At 44.5% G+C, this 24272-nt stretch overlaps 1 protein-coding gene across 3 annotated transcripts; it reads right to left on the bottom strand.

The window, feature by feature from the left end:
* Positions 1-301: 301 nt before the first annotated feature.
* LOC122874940 (filamin-C-like) lies at positions 302-23146 on the bottom strand. 3 transcript variants are annotated; one of them, XM_044193520.1, is made up of 47 exons: positions 22383-23146; positions 19747-19995; positions 18091-18188; positions 16868-17018; positions 16516-16634; positions 16295-16372; positions 16019-16181; positions 15644-15844; positions 15369-15485; positions 14591-14728; positions 14294-14420; positions 14068-14204; positions 13767-13960; positions 13541-13654; positions 13286-13429; positions 13002-13125; positions 12614-12774; positions 12411-12501; positions 12077-12246; positions 11835-11952; positions 11476-11738; positions 10670-11267; positions 10186-10359; positions 9202-9364; positions 8785-9113; positions 8552-8675; positions 8174-8330; positions 7904-8093; positions 7780-7803; positions 7434-7675; positions 7225-7324; positions 6937-7077; positions 6642-6770; positions 6358-6531; positions 6079-6243; positions 5727-5930; positions 5466-5618; positions 5232-5354; positions 4870-5118; positions 4403-4672; positions 4123-4260; positions 3852-3967; positions 2886-3018; positions 2588-2764; positions 2228-2446; positions 1549-1770; positions 302-1009 (listed from the first exon to the last, which is right to left on the bottom strand). In XM_044193520.1, exons 1-47 carry the CDS (start codon positions 22756-22758, stop codon positions 822-824), a joined length of 8235 nt encoding a protein of 2744 aa, XP_044049455.1. In that variant the 5' UTR covers positions 22759-23146; the 3' UTR covers positions 302-821. The 3 variants fall into 3 exon arrangements, with proteins under 3 accessions (XP_044049455.1, XP_044049456.1, XP_044049457.1); XM_044193521.1 differs by lacking the exon at positions 7780-7803; XM_044193522.1 differs by lacking the exon at positions 15369-15485 and having other exon boundaries at positions 22383-23145.
* Between the last annotated feature and the right edge of the window lie 1126 nt (positions 23147-24272).

Raw genomic sequence — 24272 nt, 5'->3', positions numbered from 1 at the left:
ATGTCAAAGGTAAATAAATGGATTCACTATCTGAAGCTATCATAAGATGTGAAACTAAATAATTAAAACCATGAAATCCAACTATCTATTAGATACTGGTCAGATACTCAGCCGAGAACCTCTGTGATCAAGAGAAAATATTCTGACAGCTGCTCAGATGGAAGAACCAGCAGTGGTCTGAAAATAGCTGTATGATGAAACTATGAAGATCTAAAAAGTTAGAAATGCCTCCTGCTGAACTAACGAAGGGTCTGCCAGCAATGTGAGAAATCAAATAAATTCAATCACTTTGTCTGGAAAGTTAGCCATTAAATCTTTATTAGGTCTGCAAAGACTTACCAAAAATAGGTTAATATAACAAAAAAAGTCAATTTCTCATTCTTAAACCATACAAAACCATATTGCATCAAACTTTAATATTCTTGATTACTCCATCTCTTAACATCCATATATTATGTCATTTGTTTACAACACAACAAAATGGAGAGAGGAAATTTTATGGACCGAGCAAAACATTTACCCACTCAGAGACAAAGTAAACCACGCTGTTGCCTTTACATCACTCTGAATGTGGATGCATACTTAAATGTAATTTCTAGAGTTAATACAAAACTTTGGCACAATAGATATTCTGTCATCAAGAAAACTGTAAGCAAATGTCCTTGCGGGTTTTAGTGCATGTTGAGTATATTGTAATCCGCTGAACAGCGAAGAGCAGCGCCGGAAAGAAGTACTGGGGAGTTTGATTGATGCGTGCATATGATGAGAAAAGGGTGGTGGGTCAGTGGAGGAGAAGGGACGAGGCATTGGTGCAGTTTATTTTAGGGTACAACCACTTTGTAAGGGCTCCCGGGGATATTGTCGTCGCCCCATTTGACGATGACGGTGTAGCTGCCCTTGTCCTTGACGGTGTAGGTGACGTTATAGAGCTTGTTGCCCATGTGCTTGACATACACCTCCTCGCAGGGAGCATGGGGTCCATGCACGCCCACCATCAGCATATTGGTACCTGGGCAGAGCAGTAAGAGAGGGGTTTAATGATCGTGGTGTACAAAGGCTGCACAGGTGTGTGTGCGTGTGTGTGTGGTTGTGTTGGCTTAAAGCATACAACCAATGGATGTAATAATTATCTAATATGTAAGAGGGGTTGCTCATGACGAACCCGTAGAGAATTATGACCCGATTCTACAGTTCACCTCAGCTCTACCTCAAAGTTATAGTGTCTTTCAGCTCTTTGTTTTCGTTTTAAGGCCTGCAACGTAATGTTTTGTTTTCTCTCACTCATTAACCTCATTTTCAGCATCAGCTGTTTTCAGTTAAAAAAAAACTGATAAAATGTATGCTACCTCCCCAGCACCAAACACGTTCACAATAACAACTTTATAAGGCGATAACATGTGAGTGTGGTGTTTACAGCTTGTTCCTCTGCCCGCAAGTGGCCAAAAATCAATTAATATTTCTTTAGTCTGTAGTGTCTGTAGAAACTATGTGTTTGATTGATACATGCTCTTCTTGTGTCTTCTGTCGTTATGTTGGTGATCATCTCACCTGCTTTGCTGCAGTCAACTGTAAAATTGTTTTTCTGTCCGACCAAAGCCTTGGACAGCCCTGTTCCACGACAAACCACCTTGCTGGCATCAGATGTCAGAGAGGCTGAGGTGGTGGAAGAGGAGGAGCTGTAGCCACCGCCCACTTTGGAGGTCTTGGTAACCGTTTCGACCAAGACAGAGGAGGTCTCGTGGAGGCTGTGTCCCCCTGACAGCCGGGTGCCTGTAGGAGAGGGAGAGACAGAGAGAGGTTATCTGATGTCATCATGGCTCAGTCCAAACATTATATAACACACTCAGTATTGACAAAGATATGAGGAAAGCAAACATGCTCCTGCTCATGGGGAGAGTTTCCCTCCACAGAAAAGTGCAAGGAAGTGGACTAGTGCCTGAGCTCAAATAGGAAAATATTTCATATCACTTTCAAATAAAGTGAACTTCCAGGACTCACGGGAGTTCTTTTCATTCTATAGGAATTTGTATGCACCAAGCAGTGACAGGAATACATTGGTGTAGTGCCAGAGAAAAACAGCTAATATGTAAGATCTACACTGAGCAGTATGAACAAAGATGACATTTCTTACTGACTGACTTCCGCACTTTTTTCAGAGGAACATTTGTTTCATAATCGAGACATTTGTCATCCACAGATCAGATGGGAGAATGACTGTCAAGCAGACCTGTGATTTTAGCTTTGAAGGGGCTTCCCACTATGTGCTGTGGCCCGCCATATTTAATGGTGATGAGATAGTTGCCAGGTGCCATGGGTGTGTAGGTGATCTTATAGCCCTCAGGGCACTCCCGACAGTCCATCTTGACCTTGGATGGCCCGTCGATGTTGACCGATAGAGTGGCAGAGCCTGCGTTACAGGTGTTGACCACAAACTCTGAGGGTACACCTGGAAGAAAGGGGCAATGCAGAAAAAGATGAAAATGCTGCTCATTTGCTGCACATGATATTAAATTTAAAAAAAAATAAGAACACAATGAAACCATGCTAAATTATCACAAATATTTGTAGTGGTGGTGGTGATATCTACCTGTGGTTCCTCCCTGCAGTCCAGGGCCGTGTGCTGTCACCATGCCAGGGTCTCCAATCAGCCCCGGGTCTCCCACTCGCACGTTAAAGGGGCTTCCAGGAATGTGGCATCCATTGAACTTGACATCTATGGAGTGCACTCCATTCTCCCGTGGAATGAAGCGGATTGCATTCTTGTCTGAACAGAACACACAACACAAGTGAAAATGTTATTGATCTGTTATTCATAAATGATGCTTAAAGATTTTTTAAAAAGCTTCTGAAGTCTACTTTGTACTACAAAGAGAGGTTGGTCGTACCGCTGTCAAGGTCAGTGACATAGCATTCCTCAGAAGAGCCAGAGGGGGTGTGGACTTTGGCGTCAACCACACCTCGAGCCCCGTTGCGCTCCACCATGAAGGAAGCCTCTTGGTTTACCTTAAAGTCCTTCTCCTACAAGAGACAGGGAAGAATATGATCAGAATATATGTGTGTATGTACGTGCGTGTGTGTGTGCCCACACCGCAAGGGACACAAAGTGTGTGACTCATCACGCCTGAACGAGAATAGATTGAGCGGTTGGGTGTGAGAGGCAGAAAAGGTCAGAGTTTACAGCGAGGCGTTTAGTGTTTTTGCCCTACAGGCGGAGGAGCTGTCCTACCAGACATAAGAGATAGCGTGACATTTTAAACGCTGGTCTGATATTGCACTTCACCTGGCTTCTTGAGGTAGAAAAGCACTCTGAAGTGGCTTTTCAGTAAACTAAAAATATATGGTTTTAGCATTGTTGGCAGTTGTAATGGAAACTGTGAAAGGAAATAAAACAAGCATCGCAGAAGCGAGAACACCAATATGGTGATATGTCACAGGTATCTTTAAAATAGTCTTTATCTTCCGCTCACTTTTCTTGCTTTCTTCCTCTCAGACAGAAACACAATCACATAGAATTGCTGACTGCCCACACATAGCACAGCTTGTATTGCTCCACATTAGCAAGGGACAGTTAATCCAGGCCTTCATCACTGGCCAGCATCACAGTATTATAGTCGCGGATAATGCTCCAACACTGGCATTCAATTACGCTACAAGGGCAAAGTGCTATTTGACAGAAATATCAACAACCACTCATACATTATGTTACATGCAATCTGCTATTCAACTCTGATATTTTGTGACTGTACATGTGTTGTGTCTGTCTGTGATTGTTTTGTACAACAAATGAATGTGGCTTGCGTCAACTCTCTGTGTGTTTAAGTGTGTCTGTGTGTGTGTGTGTGTGATCTTACCTGAAGGCTCGTGACAGTGAGCCTGCGGGCCTCGTCTGACAGTGTAGCAATTGGAACGATGAACGGGCTGTCAGGGATGTGCTCGTTGTTGAACTTGATTGACACCTCATAGTCACCTGGGGAAGTAGACAGGTTATTTACTTTCACCATCATATGAACTGGAGGAAGTATGGAAGAATTACTGAAAAGTTTCGCAGTTTAGAGAGGAAAAACACTCTTATTAAACATTCAAATGAGGAAAATTATACACTTGTGGGTGACAAAAGTCTACCTGGTTCTTTCACTATGTAGGAGACACCGCAGGAACCGTCCTTCCTGTCCTCAAAGGAGATTTCAGCCTTGCTGGGGCCCTCTACAGCGATGGACAGACCGCCAGCACCTGCTTCTCTGGTCCAGATACTAAATTCAGCTAGAGAGGGTGAAACAAAGCTAAATTAGGTGAAGGTTCATCTTAAGTATCGACGTTTCATGAAACATTTAAAATCATGTCTTGAATAGTATTTAGAGAAAACACAATTGATAGCATGTCCATGACCACAGAGTGAACTTACTTGGTGCTCCAGCCACTCCTCTTTCCAGGCCAGGCCCTCCTGCACGGACCTTGTGTGCTCCTCCCTCCCCCATGGGCCCCACAGTAAACTGGAAGGGGCTACCAGGGACATGTTGGCCTCTGTACTTGACGTTGACAGTGTGAGGTCCAATTTCCTGAGGAATGAAGCGCACACTGTAGGTGCTGCTCCCTCCATCCATTATGTCAGCATCCACTGTTTTCCCACTGGGGCTGGTCACCTGAGCCGTCATGGCCTGAGAGCCACTCTCAACTACATAAAGTAGAGCAGCAGAGAGGATGTGTTTAGATACAACAACAACATTTGCACAGGATATATAACAGATTTTTAACCAAGAATCTGAAGAAGATTCTTGGTTAAAATACTAAACATCTATCCTTTAGTAGACAATTTAAGCCAACATACAAGTTTTCACATTTGAAAAACTGGGTATAAATTTGGACTCTCACCCTCAGGTCTGGCAGTGATGCCAGCGAAGCTGCTGAGGCTCTCTCTGCCCAGAAAGTCTCCAAAAACATCTCTGAAGGGGCTTCCTCCTCCACCCACCTGGGTGCTCTCCTCCACTCGTACCTCCCTCTTGGTCTCTCCACCACGGATTTTGCTGATCTCTGTGCGCTCAGTGCGGGTGTAGGTGTGGCTGCTGCGGGTGAATGTCCTGGTCAGCCTCTCCTGAGCTGAAACCATCTGGAACCAGTTTCCTACAGCGAGGAGAAGACAGTGAGAATACAAATGTGAGTGTACAGCAGGGTCATTTATTTTAAGATGGTTGACCGCTACCCTCTAACCACTTCTGACTGGCTTCTGTACTCACCTGGGATCTTGAGGTTAAGGCCACATGTGCTCCCCACTGAGGCAATAGAAGATGCCTGTCTCTTTCTAGTAATACTCTCCTTGATCCTTCCTTCTCCAGTCACCTTGACTATGAAAGGACTTCCTGTCGGACACAAACACACGTACAGTAAACAAAATATATACAGACTGCTTTTATTTTAAGATGTCAAATGATTTTGTATTTGTAAATTTGTAAAAAGTAAAAGATTCTAACCTGGGATGTGCTTTTCAGCAAACTTGATGTTAACAGTATAACTTCCAGGTTCCGTTGGACAGTAGGTCACTCTGCACGTCCCGTCCTCCACATCTTCACAGTTGATATCCACTTTGCTTGGACCCTCGACTGACAATGCTAGACCTCCATAACCTAAAGGAAGAAGAGAAGTAGAGTGAAGTTGAAAAGGTATTTTTTGCCTTTGTATTTTTTCCAACTGTGCTTGCCATAAAGATGAAACATACCATCTCTAAAGCTTACCTGCGTTCCTTGTATCAACAAAGAATTCAGCCATTTCGAACGTGTGTGCCTCCACCAGGCCTTTACCAAAAGCCTTCACTCTGCTGGCCTCGCCAATCTCTGACTGGCCAACCATGATTTTGAAAGGGCTGTTGGCCACGTGCATGGCATTCTTCCTCACGCTCACTTCATGCTCGCCAACCTCCTTAGGAGTGAAAGAGATACCTGTGACCATAAAAAATGTAGACAGGAAGAAAATCAAGACAAAGAACCAGAAAAAATGACATCTAAATGCATTAGATGAATCCAACAATGTCTTATCTATGTTCTGCTCTTTCTGTTATTTCGTGTATTTGGCAAGTGAATATCTCACCAAGGTGTCTGTTGGGCAGTCTCTTGAGCAGGCAGGGCTCTTCATTGCCTGATGGTGCTCTGATACTGGCAGTCAGAGAGCTCAGATCAGTCTCTGCAATCTTTAGGGACACATCAGCTGCTGTGCCGACATTCAGCTGGGATGTCCTGGTTATGGCGTCATCCCCTTGACATAAAAAAGGTGGTTTAGATGTTGGTCAATCTCTAAAAGCTGAATAATATACACATCCACTATAAATATACATCAACAGTATATGGGAGAAATTATTTATGTCCTCACCAGTTATCTTAGCAGTAAAGGGACTGCCAGGAATGTGCTTGTTGTCAAACTTGACAATGATGTTGTAGTCTCCAGGAGCTGTTGGCAGGTAGGACACAGTGCAGGTACCGTCTTTGTTGTCCTTACAGGTGATCTCGGCCTTAGAGGGACCTTCCACTGCCAGTGACAGACCACCTGAGAGGGGGAAAAAACACCCAGATTCTTATGTTTCTGTAAGGGTTAACTGTATTACCACACATCTCCTGTACAATAGCAGATATCACTAGAAATGTAAGGTATGGTACCTTCTCCTGCATTCTTGGTGACCACAGTGAAAGTGGCAGCCTTGTTGACCATGCCGTAACTCAGACCTGAACCATAAGCAGTCACCACTCCAGCGTTCACAGCATCCACAAAGAACTGCAGAGGGCTTCCTGTATGGGATATTATCATTGGCAAACAGTAATGAGACTCAGAACTGTGTATAGTATTGTCTCAGAATGAGACAGCTATCATATTTTGCTTCCTTGCATCAGTTATTATCATTATTTTCAAAGAAGACAACTACTTCGCATCCTTCTAACATGGCATGTTTCTGACCTGGAATGTGGTTGCCCTCATATTTGATGTCCATCTCATGCAGGCCTCTCTCTGTGGGCTGGTATTTGATTGTGATGGTGCCATCCTTGTTGTCAGTGATATGCGGGCAGGCAGTCTTGCCTGAAGGCATCCGCACCTCACCTAGAAATGACAGCAGTTTGGTTAAATGTCAGTGACCTAAAAAAAGATGTTTTGTGGGTGGGTGTGTGTGTGTGTGTGTGTGTGTGTGTGTGTGTGTGTGTCTGTATGAGCAGGATTTTGTTTCTGTTCGAGTGGTGTTTGTCACACCTGTGATTTCTCCTTGCTGTGGCGTGAAGGGGACGAGGAAGTTAACAGGACGGAAGAGAGGATCCACAGTATCACGGGGAACAACTGGCTCATTTGTGGCCTGTCAATACAGAGAGAAGAGAAACAGTTGGATTCATTCAACTAAATGTGAGAACAAGAGTGCACCTAGCGCGCAACTGTAGCAGCTGTTTAAATACTCCTTTACTCACCATCACATGGAAGGGGCTCTTAGGGATGTTCTGTCCTCCAAAGCGGATGGTAATGACATATTTCCCAGGTTCAGGGGCTGTGTAGTAAATGTCAAAGGTCCCATCATGATTCTCCACCACATCCATGTCCAGCTCCATCCCTTGTGGGGTCTGCACCTTACAGGTCACCTTGCCTTTCCCAGCAGCTTTGGCATCCACTGTGATGACTGTATCTTCAGAGGTCTGCAGCTTCTGTAGACTTGCTGTTAAGGACAGAGAGGGAAAGAGGATAAAGGCTAATTAGTGCTGCAAAGAATGTTTAAGCGATGTAGCACAGAAATTAAAAAACAAAGCCTTGGTTACTCACACACGCCATGTCCTCCAATAGAAACTGGAAAGGAAAAATGCATGTTTTGAATATAAATATACAAATGCTACAACTATAATACATTATTTCATCAGAGCAAATATGGTTATTATGGTTTTCTCACCAGTGAGAAGACATTTGCTGGCATCTCCTGTGGGCAGGGACTGGATGCGGTATGGGGAATAAGGAATCTCATCTCCTCCATATTTAATGGTGATAGTGTAAGGGCCTGTAGAGTCAGGTACATAGGAGACAGTGTACGTGCCGTCCCTGTTGTCCTGGATGGTTGCATTCTTTGGCTTGCCCTCTGGGTCCTGTCAATAGACAATATCGAGTTATTTTAGATGGTGGCTTATGGTTCAGAAATGACTGTGTAAAAGGTAGCTGAACCCACCAGAATCTGAACGGTGAGAAGTCCCTCTCCAGCATCACGAGCATCAATGGTGAACTCAACAGGCAGGCTTGCAGACACACCTTTTGTGTCTAGACCAGGGCCACTGGCGCGTACCTTACTGGCGTCATGCCCAGGCTGAGACATTACCTTGAATGGACTATGGAAGAAGAAGAGAATAACAAGTGTAATTACTAAACCTAGTCCTACAAAAGACAGAAATGGGAACAGAACATTTGCTGAACCGGTCGGTGTAGTCCCTCATTTGCTGAACTAAATTTTTTTCTTTTTTAAATCCAGCCAGACAGAGCAGAACTTTAATTAAGACATATCTGCACATACTGCCTGGCTTGGTGCTTTTTTTTTTTATTTGCACTGTACCTGTGTGGGACTTCCTGATCTGCATATTTGACAGCTACAGTGTAAGGGCCATCCTGGGCTGGGGTGTAGTGAACTGTGTGGGTGCCATCACCATTGTTCTTCACACCAACTGGCTCCACAGTACCTGGAAATAAGACATTATGGAAATAATAATATACCACCAACTCGCTGTTATTTGTCAGCTTAGAGAGGCAAGGTTTATAGGTTTTCATAGTTAAACAGCATGTCCTCACCTGTTGGGCCATAGAGTTTGACATCCAGTGGGGCCTGTCCAGCCTGGGTACAGTCTGCTGTGAAAGTCTGAGGAACATGGGCTCTCACCCCGGCACCCAGACCTGGACCTGAGCACTTCACCTTGGTGGGGTCCACAGGGTCCCTCACTGGTACACGGAACGGACTGCCAGGGATTGGATGACCTCCGTAGTTAATGTTGACGTCGTAGCCTCCAGGAGTGAAGGGGATGTACTCCACACTGCAGCTGCCATCTTTATTGTCCTTGCAGGATATTTTTGACTCTGAGGCTCCCTCGATGGTTAGGCCCAGGCCTCCTGTACCAGCGCCCCTGAGAGAGAAGCCAACACTTTTATTTTATTGCACACGTTTGAGTTAAGTTCTCACAAATGTATCTTTTAAATGTGATCCAACACTACCTGGTCTCCACAGTAAAGCAGTTGGGCTTGTTGGTAATTCCTCCTTCCAGACCTGGTCCATAGGCACGGACCCGGGATGGATCACATCCCTCCATCACAGACACTCTGAAGGGACTCTTGGGTACAGGCGCATCGTCATACAGCACCTCAATCAAATGCATTCCTGTGCACAAATAGATACATCAGTTAAATGTCTGATGTCATACCTCTCTGCCAGTGCTGAGTGTTCTCAAAGCAAGCAAATATTTTCTGTTATTGCCACTTTCTTTTAATTATGGGCCAGACAAATTCCCTTTTAGGGAGATAAACATCTGTTTATTTATAAAAGACGGAATCTAGAGCGAAGACGTTCTGGTGAACATACAAGGAATTACATCTATTCCCTATTCATTATTCTGTTACAACATTTTCTGACAGAGCCCTCTCAGTAGGCCTATATGTCAGATTACCAGTCGCACTGCTATGATATTAGAGCATGTCTGGTGGAGAAGTACTCTGTGATCTCTTTGCTTTGTGTTATAGGTCTCTATTAATATCCCCTGTCATTCCCCTGCTGTATAGCCATGTGCAGGCAGCCTTCAGCACACATACCTGCCTGGTTAAGAGCTTCTGTTCCAGAGCACACTATTTATAAAACAGAGCCTGTCTGCCTCTCTGCCCCTCACATCATTGCTCCACTGAATCATTCTGTATTTATACTCCTCTCTTTCGTTCTTTTACCACTCTCCTGCTTTATTCCCAAATGGCGCCCAACAAATGCACCTGTTGTGATTTCTCTGTCTGTCTGTATGCACTCTTTCAGACAGCCTGTCTATGTAAAATCCTCTATCTATCTATCTGTAGCAGTTTCGCTTTATTAATGTTACACTTCTGACAAAGATCTTACTTCCATCACTGTTGTTCGATGCCTCTCCACCTTATGATCCTTTAACTGCGTGAATTAACACTGTCAGTAAATTAAATAATGTCATATTTTTCTCCTACCATCCTCGAAAGCTGTGTACTCCACTCTGTAGGTGCCGTCCCCCTTGTCAGTGATGTAGGTGTCTGTGTTGGTGCCGGAGGGGTTGATTATGTGAACCTTCACATGACTTCCTCCAACCTTGTTGAGGGCGCGGGCATCAACGATGAAGTGGGTTGTGACTTCTCTAAGGACCCCTAGAAACAGAAAAACCCTTCAGGTTGATTTGTTGCCAAAGAGAAACAAGACCAAGTAGGTAGGTCGCTTGTGTTTTCCAAGCCACAGCCTAAAACCCAAATATATTGAAACAAATTTTCACACATCTTCAACACATCTGAGAAGCCGGAGCCAGCAAATGTTGCTTGATAAATGACTTTAATTGCTTTTCTGAGAACTAACTAATCAATTAACTGACTAATTATTTTAGCACTAGCACATATCCTAGGTTTATTAGAAACCTACATGCCGTGCTAACTCATTTTAAGCTTCGGTTCTTGGTCTCATTACCTCTTGGCTCCACTCCTGGCCCATAGACATGCACCCCACTGGTGTCCACAGAGGGCTCGACCTGCAGGACCTTGGGAAACTGGGGAATCATATGGCCACCATACTTGATTGTGATGGTGTGTGTGCCATGAAAGGGTGGGATGTATGTAACAGAGAAGGTCCCCTCTGCAGTTTTCTGGATGTGCACTTCAGCCTTAGCACCGGTCTCTGACACAATCTCAATGGTGAGCTCAGCGTCGCCTGCCCGGGTGCAGTCCACAGTGAAGGTCGCTGGTTCGCCTGCCTTGGCCCTCTCCAGACCCGGCCCACTAGCAGTCACCTTGCTGGGGTCGAGGGCTGAGCGCACTGCAGCCTTGAAGGGAGAGCCGGGGATGTGCTGCTCAGCAAACAAGATGTTGATCGCATACTCCCCAGACTCAGTGGGCAGGTAGTACACTGAGCATGTGCCATCACCGTTGTCCTGGCATTCAATCTTCGCCTCGCAAGGACCCTCCACAGTCAGGCCCAGCCCACCTGCACCAGCTCCCTTTGTGTCAATAGTGAATGGAGCTGGTTTACCCACAATGCCTCCCTGCAGACCTGGGCCAAAGGCTCGCACCTGCGATGCAACAGTCAGGTCAGTTTTTGAGATGTGGTATTACAAACTTGTATTCAAAAACATCACAAAATGTGTATGTTGTGTGTGTGTGTGTGTGTGTGTGTATATATATATATATGTATGTATATATATATATATATATGTCATATATATTTCATGAGCCTCAAGTATGGACAAAATGAAATAAAAAGCTTTCATGAACTTTTACCTTTGAAGGATCAGCAGGCATCACTGCTTCAACGCCAAAGGGGCTTCCCATCACTGGGTTGCCATCATAGCTGACATCAACCTTGTACTGCCCCTCCTCTGGGGGAATATACTTCACACTGTGAGTTCCTTTGGCTTTGTCTGATTCCAGCTTGCATGGGATTGGTCGGCCAGAGGGTGAGGTCATCTTCACACCTACATTGCCCTGCCCACCAGCGCCCTTTGTGTTAACTGTGAACTCCTGATCCTTTCCAACCTCCACTTCTGCAAGAAAGATTAACATGAAGCACTTAAACCGTTGCAATTAACAATTTTTACATGGTAAATGCAAGAGTATAGTATTTAGTGTTTGCAACTTACTGGTGTCTAATCCTTCCACTTTCACCTTTCCAATATCCAGAGGTGGTGCCACTGTGATATGGAAGGGGCTCTTGGGAATGGGATCTCCCCCATGGGTGACTGAAATTGCCATGTTACCCTGAAAAGACACAAGAAGAAGAATGCATATTGATTAATTTGAGGCGTTATTGTGAATAATCTCTGCATCCTGTTCTAATGTTAATGGTCTTCAAACAGAGGACTACTGTACTGTACTACTGTACCTGCTGAAGAGCTGTGTACTTGACAGTGTAGGAGTAATCGTGGTTATCGATGATCTCAAAGTCACAAACCGCCTCTCCTGGGCTTGACGCTGCGAAATGCACCTCAGGCTTGGCCTTGCCAGCTCCCTTTGTGTAGATGGTGAAGTGGGTTGGAGTGCCCACCTCCACTCCTGAAACACACGTGTTTTTTGAGTGCTACCAATCCTAGTCAAATCAAATCATTTCTATGACATCATAGTATTGTAGTGGGTGTTTGTTGCAAATGGAAATATCTATACATTTGGTGTGCTTGGTATTTATACTAATTGTGGTTCTTGGTGTCAGTGGATCTCACCTGTCTTGTTGAGTCCGGGGCCCTCTGCTCTCACCTTGCCAGCATCATGGGATGGATCCACTTTGACTTTGAATGGACTGATGGGAATTTCCTGACAAAGCCAAGAAAGACAATCATAAGAAATTACTCAAGACTAAATAAAATTCCAAAAATGATTCTACAAAACTCATCAGTCCCTCTTTCCCTGGAAACTGTATTCTTACCTGGTCAGCAAACAGCACCATGATGGTATATCGGCCTGCACCGGGGGGAGTGTACTTGACAGTGAAGGTGTCATTGTCATTCTTGATGATGTCAAAGTCGATGTCTGCCTCAGCAGGGCCAACCACCCCTGGGGCACACTTGATTCCAATGCTGATGTCCCCTAATGGTGCATAGCAATGAGCACAGTTCACAAAGGTCATTCAAAAGTAGATGAATCTACTGAATCTGAATAAATAGAAGCAGTCACTCCGCTGCCTAGAGCTTTATTTCAAGAACATTTCAAATAAGCTTTGTCAGCTAACTGACAAAGCTGAGGTAATGCCATTAAGAGTCAACTAAACTCAGTGTTTTTGTAACCACCCACACCATCTCCTCGTACATGCTCACCTTGACCAGCCTCACCGCAGTCCACAGTGAAGTATGTTGGCTCGTTAGCCTTGAGCCCCGTCTTCTCCACTCCAGGCCCATAGACCTTGACTCTGTCTGGATGACAACCCTCTCCAACCAGCACCTAATGAATTCACAGTGTACTTGAGGCAGAAGCAATTGCTTCAAGTACAGCAACTGCTACAGTCCTCCTACTTTGTCTATATTTGGTGGAGTATCATTATATTAAATTGACTGAATTTTAAGTGCAGCATAGTGTGTGTCTACATTGTCATGTGTCTTACCCTGAATGGGCTGTTGGGCACGTTGACCTCCCCCCATGTGATGATGATGGTGTGTTTAATGGGCTTGACAGGAGTGTACACACACAGAAATGTGGCATCTCCCTTGTCAGTGATCTTGATGTTGATGGTGCAGCCTTCAGCATCCTTAGGGGAAACATAAGCATGTCAGCTCTGGTCTGTACAGCCAAATGCAATATAAATGATGTGTTCCCATAAATAAACAATTAAGGTTTCACAAACTGGTGCTCTCCATACCTGTGCGTAGATCTTGAGGTGACCCTTCCCAGCCATGCGGGCATCAATGGTGAATTCAGTTGGTTTGTTCACAATGACGCCAGTTGGCTTCAGGCCTGGACCATAGGCTTTCACCTGCAACATTTTATTGTTTTAATGTATTCTGTTTAGAATATGATCGAAATGTGGTAACCCGCTTTGTACTTATACGACTTATGTGGTATATACTTCAGTGAGTGGGAATTACCTTCTCAGGGAAGATGTCATTGGCTGCAGGAAGGATGTGGGCCATGAAGGGGCTGTCCTTGATGTCCTCGTCATCACAAACTACATGGACAGCATAGTCACCAGGCTCAGTGGGCCAATAGCGCACATCACATGAGCCATCACCTTTATCATCACACTCAATTTTAGCCTGTGATGGGCCTTCGATGGAGAAGCCTGAACATCAAAAGAATTCAAACATTCAGATTTCACAAGATTTTCACAGATTTTCAAAAATTCAACTTTATTTCTGTAAGAGCTCATATCACTTGCACACGGCTCACCGAGAGTTCCAACTTCAGTGCCGATGGCCTCTACCACAAAGTCAGCAGATTTTCCCACCATGCCAGTCTTCAGACCAGGACCCCAGGCCCTCACCTTCTGAAAACCTGCCTCCTCACCCACCTCCACTTCGAAGGGGCTGCACCATACAAGAATATGCAACATTACCGAACGTAAAAGTGAATGTGCATTGTTAATGAATAGCTAAAGGCAGCAATAGGAAATTACCTGCGTGGGATGGGCTGGCCTCCCCAGGTGATGCTGACTGTGTATTTACCAGGCTTAAGGGGGTAATATTCACATTCATACACACCGTTTCCTGCATCTCGCACTTTCACTTGCTCTTCTGCCCCAGCTGAGGATGAATAATACAGTCAATATGGATGGAGACATTTTATACATTTTGTTTAGTGCTTTATCGTATGCCTGTGTGAATGCTACCCTTCAGACAAAAACCCAAACAAAGGATATAATTCTAAAAATGTATGAGGAGTGATGCAGAGAAGAGAGAGCTGTCTGACTCACTTGGTCCTTTGACTGAGATGCTCAGCGCTCCACTGCCAGCTCCCTTGGTGAAAACTTTGAAGTCTGCAACCTCCTTTACTCTCATGCCTTTAGGCTGAAGGCCTCTGCCTGTAGCTCTGCAAGCATTTGGGTTCATGGCTGAAAGGAATAACAACACGTGTGAAAGAGTGAAATATTTAGCAAAGCAAAAGGCAACTGAAAGTAGCCAGCAGTTGACGGCAATGTTAGTAGCAGTAGACATTAAAATATCCAATTCAAGTGGGATTCCTTAAAGGTTGACTGACGGAACCTGTAAATGAGAATGCTTTTTGCAGCACACATAACATAAAGTGCAGAATGTTGAATGGGATATTGACACATTTGAGAGCATCGAGGGAGCATCTGACAACATTTCAGTCATTCACTCCGAAATGTTGACTGCAGGCTTAAACTGAATGCTGGCTGATGCAAATTTAGATGTGATAAAAACAAACATGTCAACAGCACAAGCAAAGATATTTAACAGAGAAGAACCAAGTAGACAGAAATGCAAAGTGGGACAATTTGTAAACTACAGTTTTTTGTACAACACTGCATCTCATCTCTCTCTGAAAATAACTAAACCATCAAGCTGCAAGACGCAAGAAGATGGAGCAGGCGACCAAGCACAACATTGAGCCGCGGCACCCTAATCTTAGAGAAAGCACACAGGGGCATCTGCAGGGTGTGGCATAAGGAAAAGTTTTGGGGGATCTGGCTGAGCAATGGGCACAGGCTCCTCCCAGCAGGCCATACTAACTTGGGCGGCCGGGTTTTGGGGGGGGTACCCCCTTCCCACCCTTCGCTCCAGGAGGTGTGCGCACTGACTGAGGGACTATCTGCAGCAGAGCTCCCATGGGAGGAGCAACAGGTGGAGCTAGAAATGACAGATAGGAAGGGTTATGGTCTAAACTGGGTGGCTGTTCCCAGGGAAAATAAAGATGACTGTAGATTGTGATGGATAGATCACCCTGACAGCACGCTAAGAAATCAGATTTGTCTGACAGTAATTTACAACACAGACAGATGGCTCACCCTCTGCGATGTTGACAGTGAAAGGACTCTTGGGGATCTCCTGGCCTGCAAACAGTACGTGGATAGTGTGAGGCCCTTCCAGCATGGGGCGATAGGTGCAACGGAACACACTGTCGCCCTTATTCTCCAGGATGAGCTCCACTGTGTCCTTTTTGCCCTGAGGATCGATGATGATCACACTTACGTCGCCATTGCCAGCACCTGAGTGAAAATGATCAGTTATCACAGGTCAAAATAGACGCTGTAGCTTTAGTCTCTCTGAGAAAATTCCAGTGATTCTTTGGACTTTGTTTTAAAACACTTCAAGCTGTTCATGAGATCACATTCCTGTTGTCTGCATGTATACATGCCAGTGGTTGAATTTTCCATACTAACCAGCTGTATAGATGTCAAAGTAGGTGGGTTTGTTAGCCACATTGCCTGTAGAATCCAGGCCTGGTCCCCTGGCATGGACTTTGCTGGGGTCGCCCATAGCCTTCGCTACATTCACTGTGTAGGGGCTCTTGTCAATGTCCTGACCTGCAAACAGCACTTTCACCTAAGAAGAAAAAAGCAAGAGAAATTGAAGACACTTTTAACTACAGTGGCTTGTCCATGTTGTGTTGAGTGATGTATGTATGACTTAATGTACATCAGAAATAATGTTCTTACCTTGTGAACACCCTCAACTTTAGGAACATAAGTGACAGTGTAGGTTCTTTTTTTGTCATTGTTGGGTTTAACCTTAGCCTGGACAATAAGAAGACAAAGTAAGAGAGGGTTAAATTAAACATTACATGCTACACTTTGCAAAACTTAGAAACTTAGCAGGATTATCTGAGTTGGCTAGCAGGCTGCATGCTAAGATCCCTTGTCTATCAGGTATAACTTGCCTCCTCTTTGTGTCCCTCAGGATCCTCCACATAGACCAGGACCTCACCACTGCCAGCTTCCAGAGTTTCCACAGTGAACACAGCTGGCTGCAGTACCTTGTTGCCATGAGGCTCAATACCTGCAATGTAAATAAGGAGACACAGAGTGACACACCAACAAAAAAGTATTCAAAAGTTTCCTGAGAGTAAATGCTTGTACTATTGCTAAGGTATCTATGTGGTGTTGCTGTCTAACATCCCTACTTTGATATTCAGGACTGAGAAGGTGAACAATATTCATTATACATTCATACTGTTCATATGAACTGTTGTGAACCGTGCAGGTTTGCATGGCTACTGTTGGGCTACCCACCAGGTCCATAGGCTTTAGCCTTGTTTGGGAAAAGCTGTTTGGGCTTGAGAGGAGCTCCAGGCTTCAGCTTTGCCTTGGGGAACTGAGACAGGTAGGTCATCACTGAGTGCTCATCCACATCTGGGTCCACAATCTCCTCAGGGGCAATCACCTACAGCACAGAAAGACAACCAGCACAAAAGGTGTTAATCACATGTGAGAAGAACTGGTTGGATTTTAAGTGAAAGGTATAGTCAACATAAAGGGTAAAGTTCAGTTTTTATGCAACTTCCTGCAACAACCATGACCATAAAAAACACCATAGCCTAATTTATGTTTAAATTAACTGTACTGTCATTTGTAAGAAAGGTATGGTTGACTTTTTATACAACTTTCCCTTATTAAGCATGCAATGGGATTTAACAAAGATTAGATTTATTTATTCCCCCCACCTCTGACTCCTCTCTCCCTCCCAGCACTTGTTTGCATGTCTGTGACACACTGGCACAAAGCCATGTACCACGCTAGTTATATTTAACCCCAGGACAGCAGGGTTAAGGATTGTTGCCTTCAATAAGCCAGCCAGGGGGATTTATCCTGAGCCAGACCTCTCCCACATCTCCTTAACACCACCACACTGGAATCCAGCCCCCAGCCCTGCAGAGTCATGACATACACCCCCCGGCTATCTCATCAATGCTAAGCCTCACGGAGAATAGCTAACCCTGTGTCTTAGACAAACAAGTAAACAACCTGCATAGTGCACATTACAATACGGAGACTCAGAGTCTTACAAACAGGACTGGACATACTGCACTCTGTTCACATTGTGATTCTGATGAACGCAGGCATATTTACACCTCTGTTTCAATGGCTGGCTCGGAAGGTGTTACGGCATCTCACACCTCCACAAATTCAAGATTCTACTAAATAAAACTCCTACAAACTCACTTCCTGAGAGCTACAATACAGTAAATCTCATTAGAAGTGAGAAGGGTAATAAATATTTCATGACACCCTCCAGCATGATCTCCCTGGAAAAACACTGGGCTCGATATCATACACAGTACTGCCGTTTTACAGTTCATTGTTGCCTCACAGGTGAACATACTTGTGGAGAGGCATGTTTGCATTTGTCCCCTGAGTATAAATCTTGTTGTATTGTCCTATGAGATCAACCCCACCCAGCTGAGCTAACGCAAGTTAAAAAACACCTTGTGACTGACATCTATCATGCATCTTACCTGAGGCACACCCAACCAGTCGTCAGCCTGTTGCATGGCTTCTCTGGCATTCTGCACAGGCTGGTTTGGGTCCCACTCTGCCCAATCAGGACACAAACCTAACAGAATGCAAACAGGGCAATTAGACAGTTCTTCACAGATGAATGCAGTCAGTGTTACCCTGCGGTTGCTATAATAAGGCCACTTGGGTTGTCACTACTATCTGTCTAACACCTCCAACTACAACATCGCATGACCTTACCCACACTGCTCTGCTCCTGTGAATTCAATGAAGGTCTCTCTCGACTGTTCAAAAGAAACAACCTTGAGACGATCTGGCACTTTCACTGTGGCTAAAGCTAGCATGTTCCATGCTGCTAATGCCTAAATTGGATTAGTGTTGGCTATTGAGTGGCTACTTACTCAAAAGGCCCATACAGGCACACCACAGAATACTATTTTTATATAGACACAGGACCACAGTATTAATAGGGTTGAGTTTACATGCATTCTGCAAGGAAGGCGTGTGCAGTGACAGTACAATTGGGAGGCACCAGGGTGGGCCTTCTACCATGTTGCTATGGGAAATCAGTGCTCTTCAAAGTGATGTCAGTTCTGGAGTAAAACCATAGCCGTGTCGTTCATAATGCAACATCACTGTAATACCAAGGGAGGCAGACGTATTCTATAGTTGTGTGAGAACTGGATATACTAACAGAAATTGTAGCTATCTACCTGTTAAATAGAATAGTGGTTTCTTCCTCGTTTGGGCAATTAACTTGTTTTGTACATTTGTATCTGAATTAAAAGCAGAGCTTCTGTGTTTCAGAACAGAGCTAGTTTCGTCAGTTACCCTGCTGTTTGGTATTAGCTGATGAAACTACAGAACCTTGTATGGTCAATGTTGCAGCACAGTGTTTGAAAGATGCGTCTCCTCAGATCAATGGCTCATATAAACATAGTTAAACACAGTTCTGTACTCCTCTTGCTACTCCTCCACCTTTCACTCTGTGAAGCACAGCTAAGAGAGGACTCTCTAATGTTCAGTGTTGGAAGCAGAAGCCTAAATTGGCAGTGACTCAAACTGTAGCCTTGTGATCCTTGGATCTGTGGCTTAGGCACCTCCCTGTGACAGATCACTCTGCATTTTGATGCAGAGCCAAGCATCCCCCTGACAGAGGAGGAGGAATGGTGCCCAAATTTGGGGGTGTTGTGTAGCAGGAAGGCTATAAACACTAAAGCCAGGCTTGGGCCTCAGGGTCCAAAACAGTGAGAGTGAAAGCTTCAGTCATTGTGGGACAGCTGGCAGGGACGTCCTCCGGCCATCAGCAACCCCTCTACAACCCACTGACACAACCTGGTCTCCAGAGACAGATTACACTGGTAGACATCTGAATCTGGATGCTGTTTGTGTGTGTGTGTGTGTGTGTGTGCTTCAGAATGTGTGAGAGATATACAGCCCTCATTTCTAGATGAGGAGCAAAGGAGACAAATTCTCCTGAGAAGGCGATACTGTTTCAGATACACTGACTGACACATGCCTGACCCCAACCTCCATAGCAACCAAGGAAAACCGCTACATACAACAAGCCTTTTAACAGGCACTGCACGTAATCTGACTCAGCACTTACTCCACCCGGCCTGTACGCTCAGCTCATGCCACTAGACACTTCTTACCGGGGGCACAGTTGTCAACCAGAGCTCCCAGGGCTTTGCCATCCCGCCAGTCACGGTTGAAGTTGTTGATGGGCAGCTGGGGCACCTTGTTCTGTATCCAGCCCAACAAGCGCTGTTTAGGGGTCAGCTTCTTAGTCTCCTCGTCATCCTCGTCGTCCCACATGGGCATGGAGATAGAGTAGTGGAGGATGAGAGTCCAGATAAGACCCAGGATCAGCTTTAGATTCCCATCCACAATGGCTTTGCTATCTGTTGTTGGACAGTAGAGACAACAGTGTTCATGAGGATTTACAACTTCCAAAAGTTCACATAATGCACCATGTCCTACAGTATTTGGTGGTACACTAGTTAACTGCATCTTCCAGCTGTATTTTCATTGTTAATTGTTTATGGGCCCTTCCAGGGAGATTTGTGTAATCCACTATTATCTACTATTTACATTCTGTATATTATTATTACTGATCAAGGCAGCCCAAAGCTAAACCACAAGAAATTAAGATATATACATAAGTGTATTATATCAAAATTGTCTTTCTGTGTTTGTCTGCAGAGTTGACCAGGCTATTCTGAGTAGAAATATAAACAATAATGATTGACTGCTGAGAAGACAGGAATCTAATGCTCCTCACTGCTTCCCCCGAGCCCCTTTCTCCCAGACAGCTGTCTGGCTGAGGACCCCTGACAATCTGTCATCTAGTCACAATGGTACTCTGAAGACAGTGACAGCTGAGGATATGTGGAAGTGGATCCCTCTCTGCATAAATGCCACTCGGATTTCAATTACCTCCAAAACTTGTAGCGCCAGCGTGTGATAAATCAAATAAGTGGAGATTAGATTCATTGACAGCGAGCATGCAGCTCATTTCCTGAAGTTCTCGGAGGAAAAGTTTGTAAAATAAGCCATTTTAAATCCACTCTAATTTAGAAATTCAACCATTTAAGCCAAAGAACCTCTGAGGAGCGCTTGAATTTAATGTTTCATCAACTAATCTTGTGTGATACACTCTGGTTAATTCTGTAAGACTTTAATAACAGAGGGACTTTGATGCCAGTTGTTTATCACGGGACTGTTTTATTGAAGCTGTTTATCTTTTCATAGATCATGCCTCCTATCAGAGGATAATGTTTGATGTATCACTGTTTGACTGGCACAGGCAGGTGGCACGATGTGGCAACTGTGTGGTCAAAGAGTCGTCCATCAAATGGCATCTAGTTACACACTGTGACACATGTGCAACTAAGCCTGTGGTGATTCTTTTAGTGTCTCTGGGTCACTGGAATGAGACTGAGACATTATCTTAAGAGGGCTGCACTGACCCACTGGAGAGAGGGTGCTAGGAAGTAAAATGCCAGGTCTTCTATTATCACGGCCTGTTTCTGTCAAAACAGTCTGACCTAGTGTGTGTCTGTATAACTGGGACAACGGTGCCGGACACACACTAACATATTAGGTCCTAGGCACACTATCCTGGACACACACTCAGGACCAGGACGGCTGATATTTGAGTTTACTATTGAGAGTTTTCCCCAGTATCATCACACACACACTCAAACTAACACACTCAGTGTATATCCAGGTGGACACACTGTGGCCTTCACAGTCCACCGGCCAAAGCCTCAGCCATGCCGGGAATTTCACTCAAGTGTGTGGCAGGATCATTAGTCACCAAAACAGAAAAATACTCTGTCAAACTTTTAATAACTTTTCTCCTGTATGAATTGTGGGGTTGTCTACAGGTGTATAATTAAGCCATAACTCTTCATCTTACAATATCAGTGCTTTTTATATTAGACCAATAGTTTCTCCTCAGTTATTAAATATTTCTAAGAGGTGACATTCTCTTCATTCTGGTGGAGTGAAGTCCTCTTCTGGGGACTCTGTGGATGTGACACATATCCACAACGATTTATTGTAACTTCAGCAATCTGTACCACAGTCTGATCCCCAAATCCTAACGGAGTTAATCCTCACCTCGCAGGAGTTGCTGATGGCTCTGGCTGTCAACGAAGAGCCCCAGTGAATCGTTCTGACCCCTGATGTGACAGAGATGAGTGTGTGTGCTTGTTTGTGTTTGTGTATAGAGGGCTGTGTGTGTGACACTGCTGTCCACATATTTAAATTGTGTCAATGTCATTAGCACAGTTCTAGTTGAATTCCAGCCCATAGTTTACCACGTTGCTGCAGCAGGAGTTTAAGCATACTATGGAGCCACTCGGCCTTGGCCCTGACGCAAGTTAATGACCTCAGTGGCACGTCTGCTGTAACTTTCCAATAAGCTGTTGACCCCAGCTCAATGCAGCTTTCCAGAGGCCTGTGAAACCCACGTCTCACTGCTGGCTGACACCTGGGCTGATAACATACCAACAGAGCAGCTACAGAATGTGTATGTGTTTGTGAAGATATGACAGACTTAGAAATATCAAAAGACATGAAACGTTGTTGTCATGGTTCAGCTTTTAAATATATAAGCATTGCATCTTATTAGGATCTGAGCACACACTGTCCCTGTCAACTATAATAAAGTCATTTTATTACTTGTTCCTTTCTAATAATAGCCTTGTAATTTTTTTATGTTTGCATTTTACTACTGAATTGTTTCCATTTAAGAAGCCATTAAATCCCAAGTCTAACTTACCTATTGAGACCAGTTTGATATGCTCTCTGTCCAGAAACTCTAGTGCCACAGAAACATTTTCCAGTTTCATCTGACGGAAGTTGGGTCTGGTGTGGTACTTTCTGTACATTTTCTTCTGGCTCAAAACTTCCAGGAGTGAAATGAGCTTCAGCCCATCAGTAAATTCCCTCTGCAGGTCGGTGATGGTCTTGTTGACGCACTTGAGGTGCTCGTTGCACCACCTGGTGAAGGTGTTCTGCTGGATCTTCTTCCATGGCGCATCCTCGGCCAGGTCCTTCTCCGTGGCTGGCATCTCGTCGTCCTCCTCTTCCCCAAAGTCAGTGGCCTGGTAGTACTGCGGAGGCAGCTGGTCGTCGCTGTAGTTATTGCTCATCATGATGGCTTTTTCCGTGTCCACTTTTATACCTCGGTGACACTTGCTCGGCAGCGCAGAAAACTTTAGCAGGTCGATGGCAAGCGCGCTCTCGCGGAGGACAGTTCAAACTTGGAGGAGTTTAAAAAACAGCCTAGAGATTTTTCGGATGTACTTGCGAAGAAACCACTTATGTCAGGACAGTGATGGATTAAATTATCCGATTTACAATGTGCAAGGCATCTGCTCCTCCGGTTTTTTTAATTGGCACTCTCTTGACAAGTCGTTCCTTTCTAATATGGCCCCGAGAAGAATGTCGCTTTTTGAAAAATGGAGTTTCGTGGCAGGTGAGCTGGAGCAGCACTGTTAGAGTTGACTCTGTTTAACTTGACTGTTGAGAGAGGAAAGAGTTGGATATATATATAAGACCCAGGGCCACGTCACTCAGCCTCTGTGATCATAGTCTATTTGCTAATCCATAAAGATAACGGGAGTGGGGGGTCGGTTTACGGGGAGGATGGGGCAATGATTGGTCAGACCCCGAGCAGCGCAACAGTTGCGGCATGCTCCTTATTTTTAGGCGCTCCTATTTGGGCGGCTGGGGGGATGGGACTTTGCGATTGTTGCGAATGTGTGTCATGCTCAGGGTCCAAGTGGCTGAACAACTGAACTAAGAAAAGAAAGTGAGAAGTGTAGTGAGTCCCTTTGTCTCAATAAGTTGTCTCTTTACAGAGGACAATTGTCAATAAGTGGGATTAATTCTGTCACTGAGGCCTTGGGGGGAAACTTTTTATTGGGTGGGGTCACCCTGGTAAAGATGAAGCAAGTGCATTACGTGTGTTTCGGAGCTATCTGCCACCCCTGAGTGAAATGCATTTCTATCAAGACAAACAAAGGTCAATACAAGCTCAGGGAAGTTTATGGGAAGATGTTTATTTCGATTTCAAGCCAAACCATTTAATAGTAGCCTAGGAAATGTGTTCATTTATGTCACCAACAAGAATTGAGAGTTATTGCCTTTCAGCTCACTAAATTCAAAACGTATGGCCCAATTTATGCATTTAAAATGGCCTTTCTTTTAAATGCCTTTCCAGGCCACATAAGATTGTTTTTTTTAAACAAGAAAGGACAAACTGTCTTCTTGAATTGACTGAAAGCAAATCAGTGTCATTTCCAACTCTGATCAGTGACAACATGACAGCATTCATTCGCTGACGATGAGGCTATGTATAGAAATACACTGGGACAGTTGTCAGTGTGTGCGCATAGTAAAATTGATCATCTATATCCAAAATGAGTCAGTTCCAATAAATACTGTTTGTTGCAGGTTCCTGGACTGTCATGGTGTTGTGACTCAGCAGTCAGTGACATTGCAGTGACACCAGGTGCCAGCACCATCCTTGATGAAGTAGTGGAAGGTAATAATAACTGTGACACATGCAGAAGACATTCTTAGGATACTCAGTCTGGACACAGACTGTGGATCTCCCACCATGAATAAGATACTCTAAGGGTTTTTTTGTTTCCAATTCTATATA

This window comes from Siniperca chuatsi, linkage group LG4 (assembly GCF_020085105.1).
Source record: "Siniperca chuatsi isolate FFG_IHB_CAS linkage group LG4, ASM2008510v1, whole genome shotgun sequence".
Lineage (NCBI taxonomy): Eukaryota > Metazoa > Chordata > Actinopteri > Centrarchiformes > Sinipercidae > Siniperca > Siniperca chuatsi.
The sequence above is the reverse complement of the archived record's forward strand: the minus strand, read 5'-3'. Positions and strand labels throughout refer to the sequence as shown.

Bases quoted from the DNA above. Each gene is read 5' to 3' on its own strand.
- LOC122874940 (XM_044193520.1), bottom strand. From the start codon at position 22,758: ATGATGAGCAATAACTACAGCGACGACCAGCTGCCTCCGCAGTACTAC. The intron at 9,114-9,201 runs GTAGTGTTGGAT...CTTCTCTCTCAG, and splicing joins TGCTTTACTGTGGAGACCAG to GGGCGCTGGTACAGGAGGCC. The intron at 8,676-8,784 runs GTGAGGACATGC...TCTTATTTCCAG, and splicing joins CAAACTCTATGGCCCAACAG to GTACTGTGGAGCCAGTTGGT.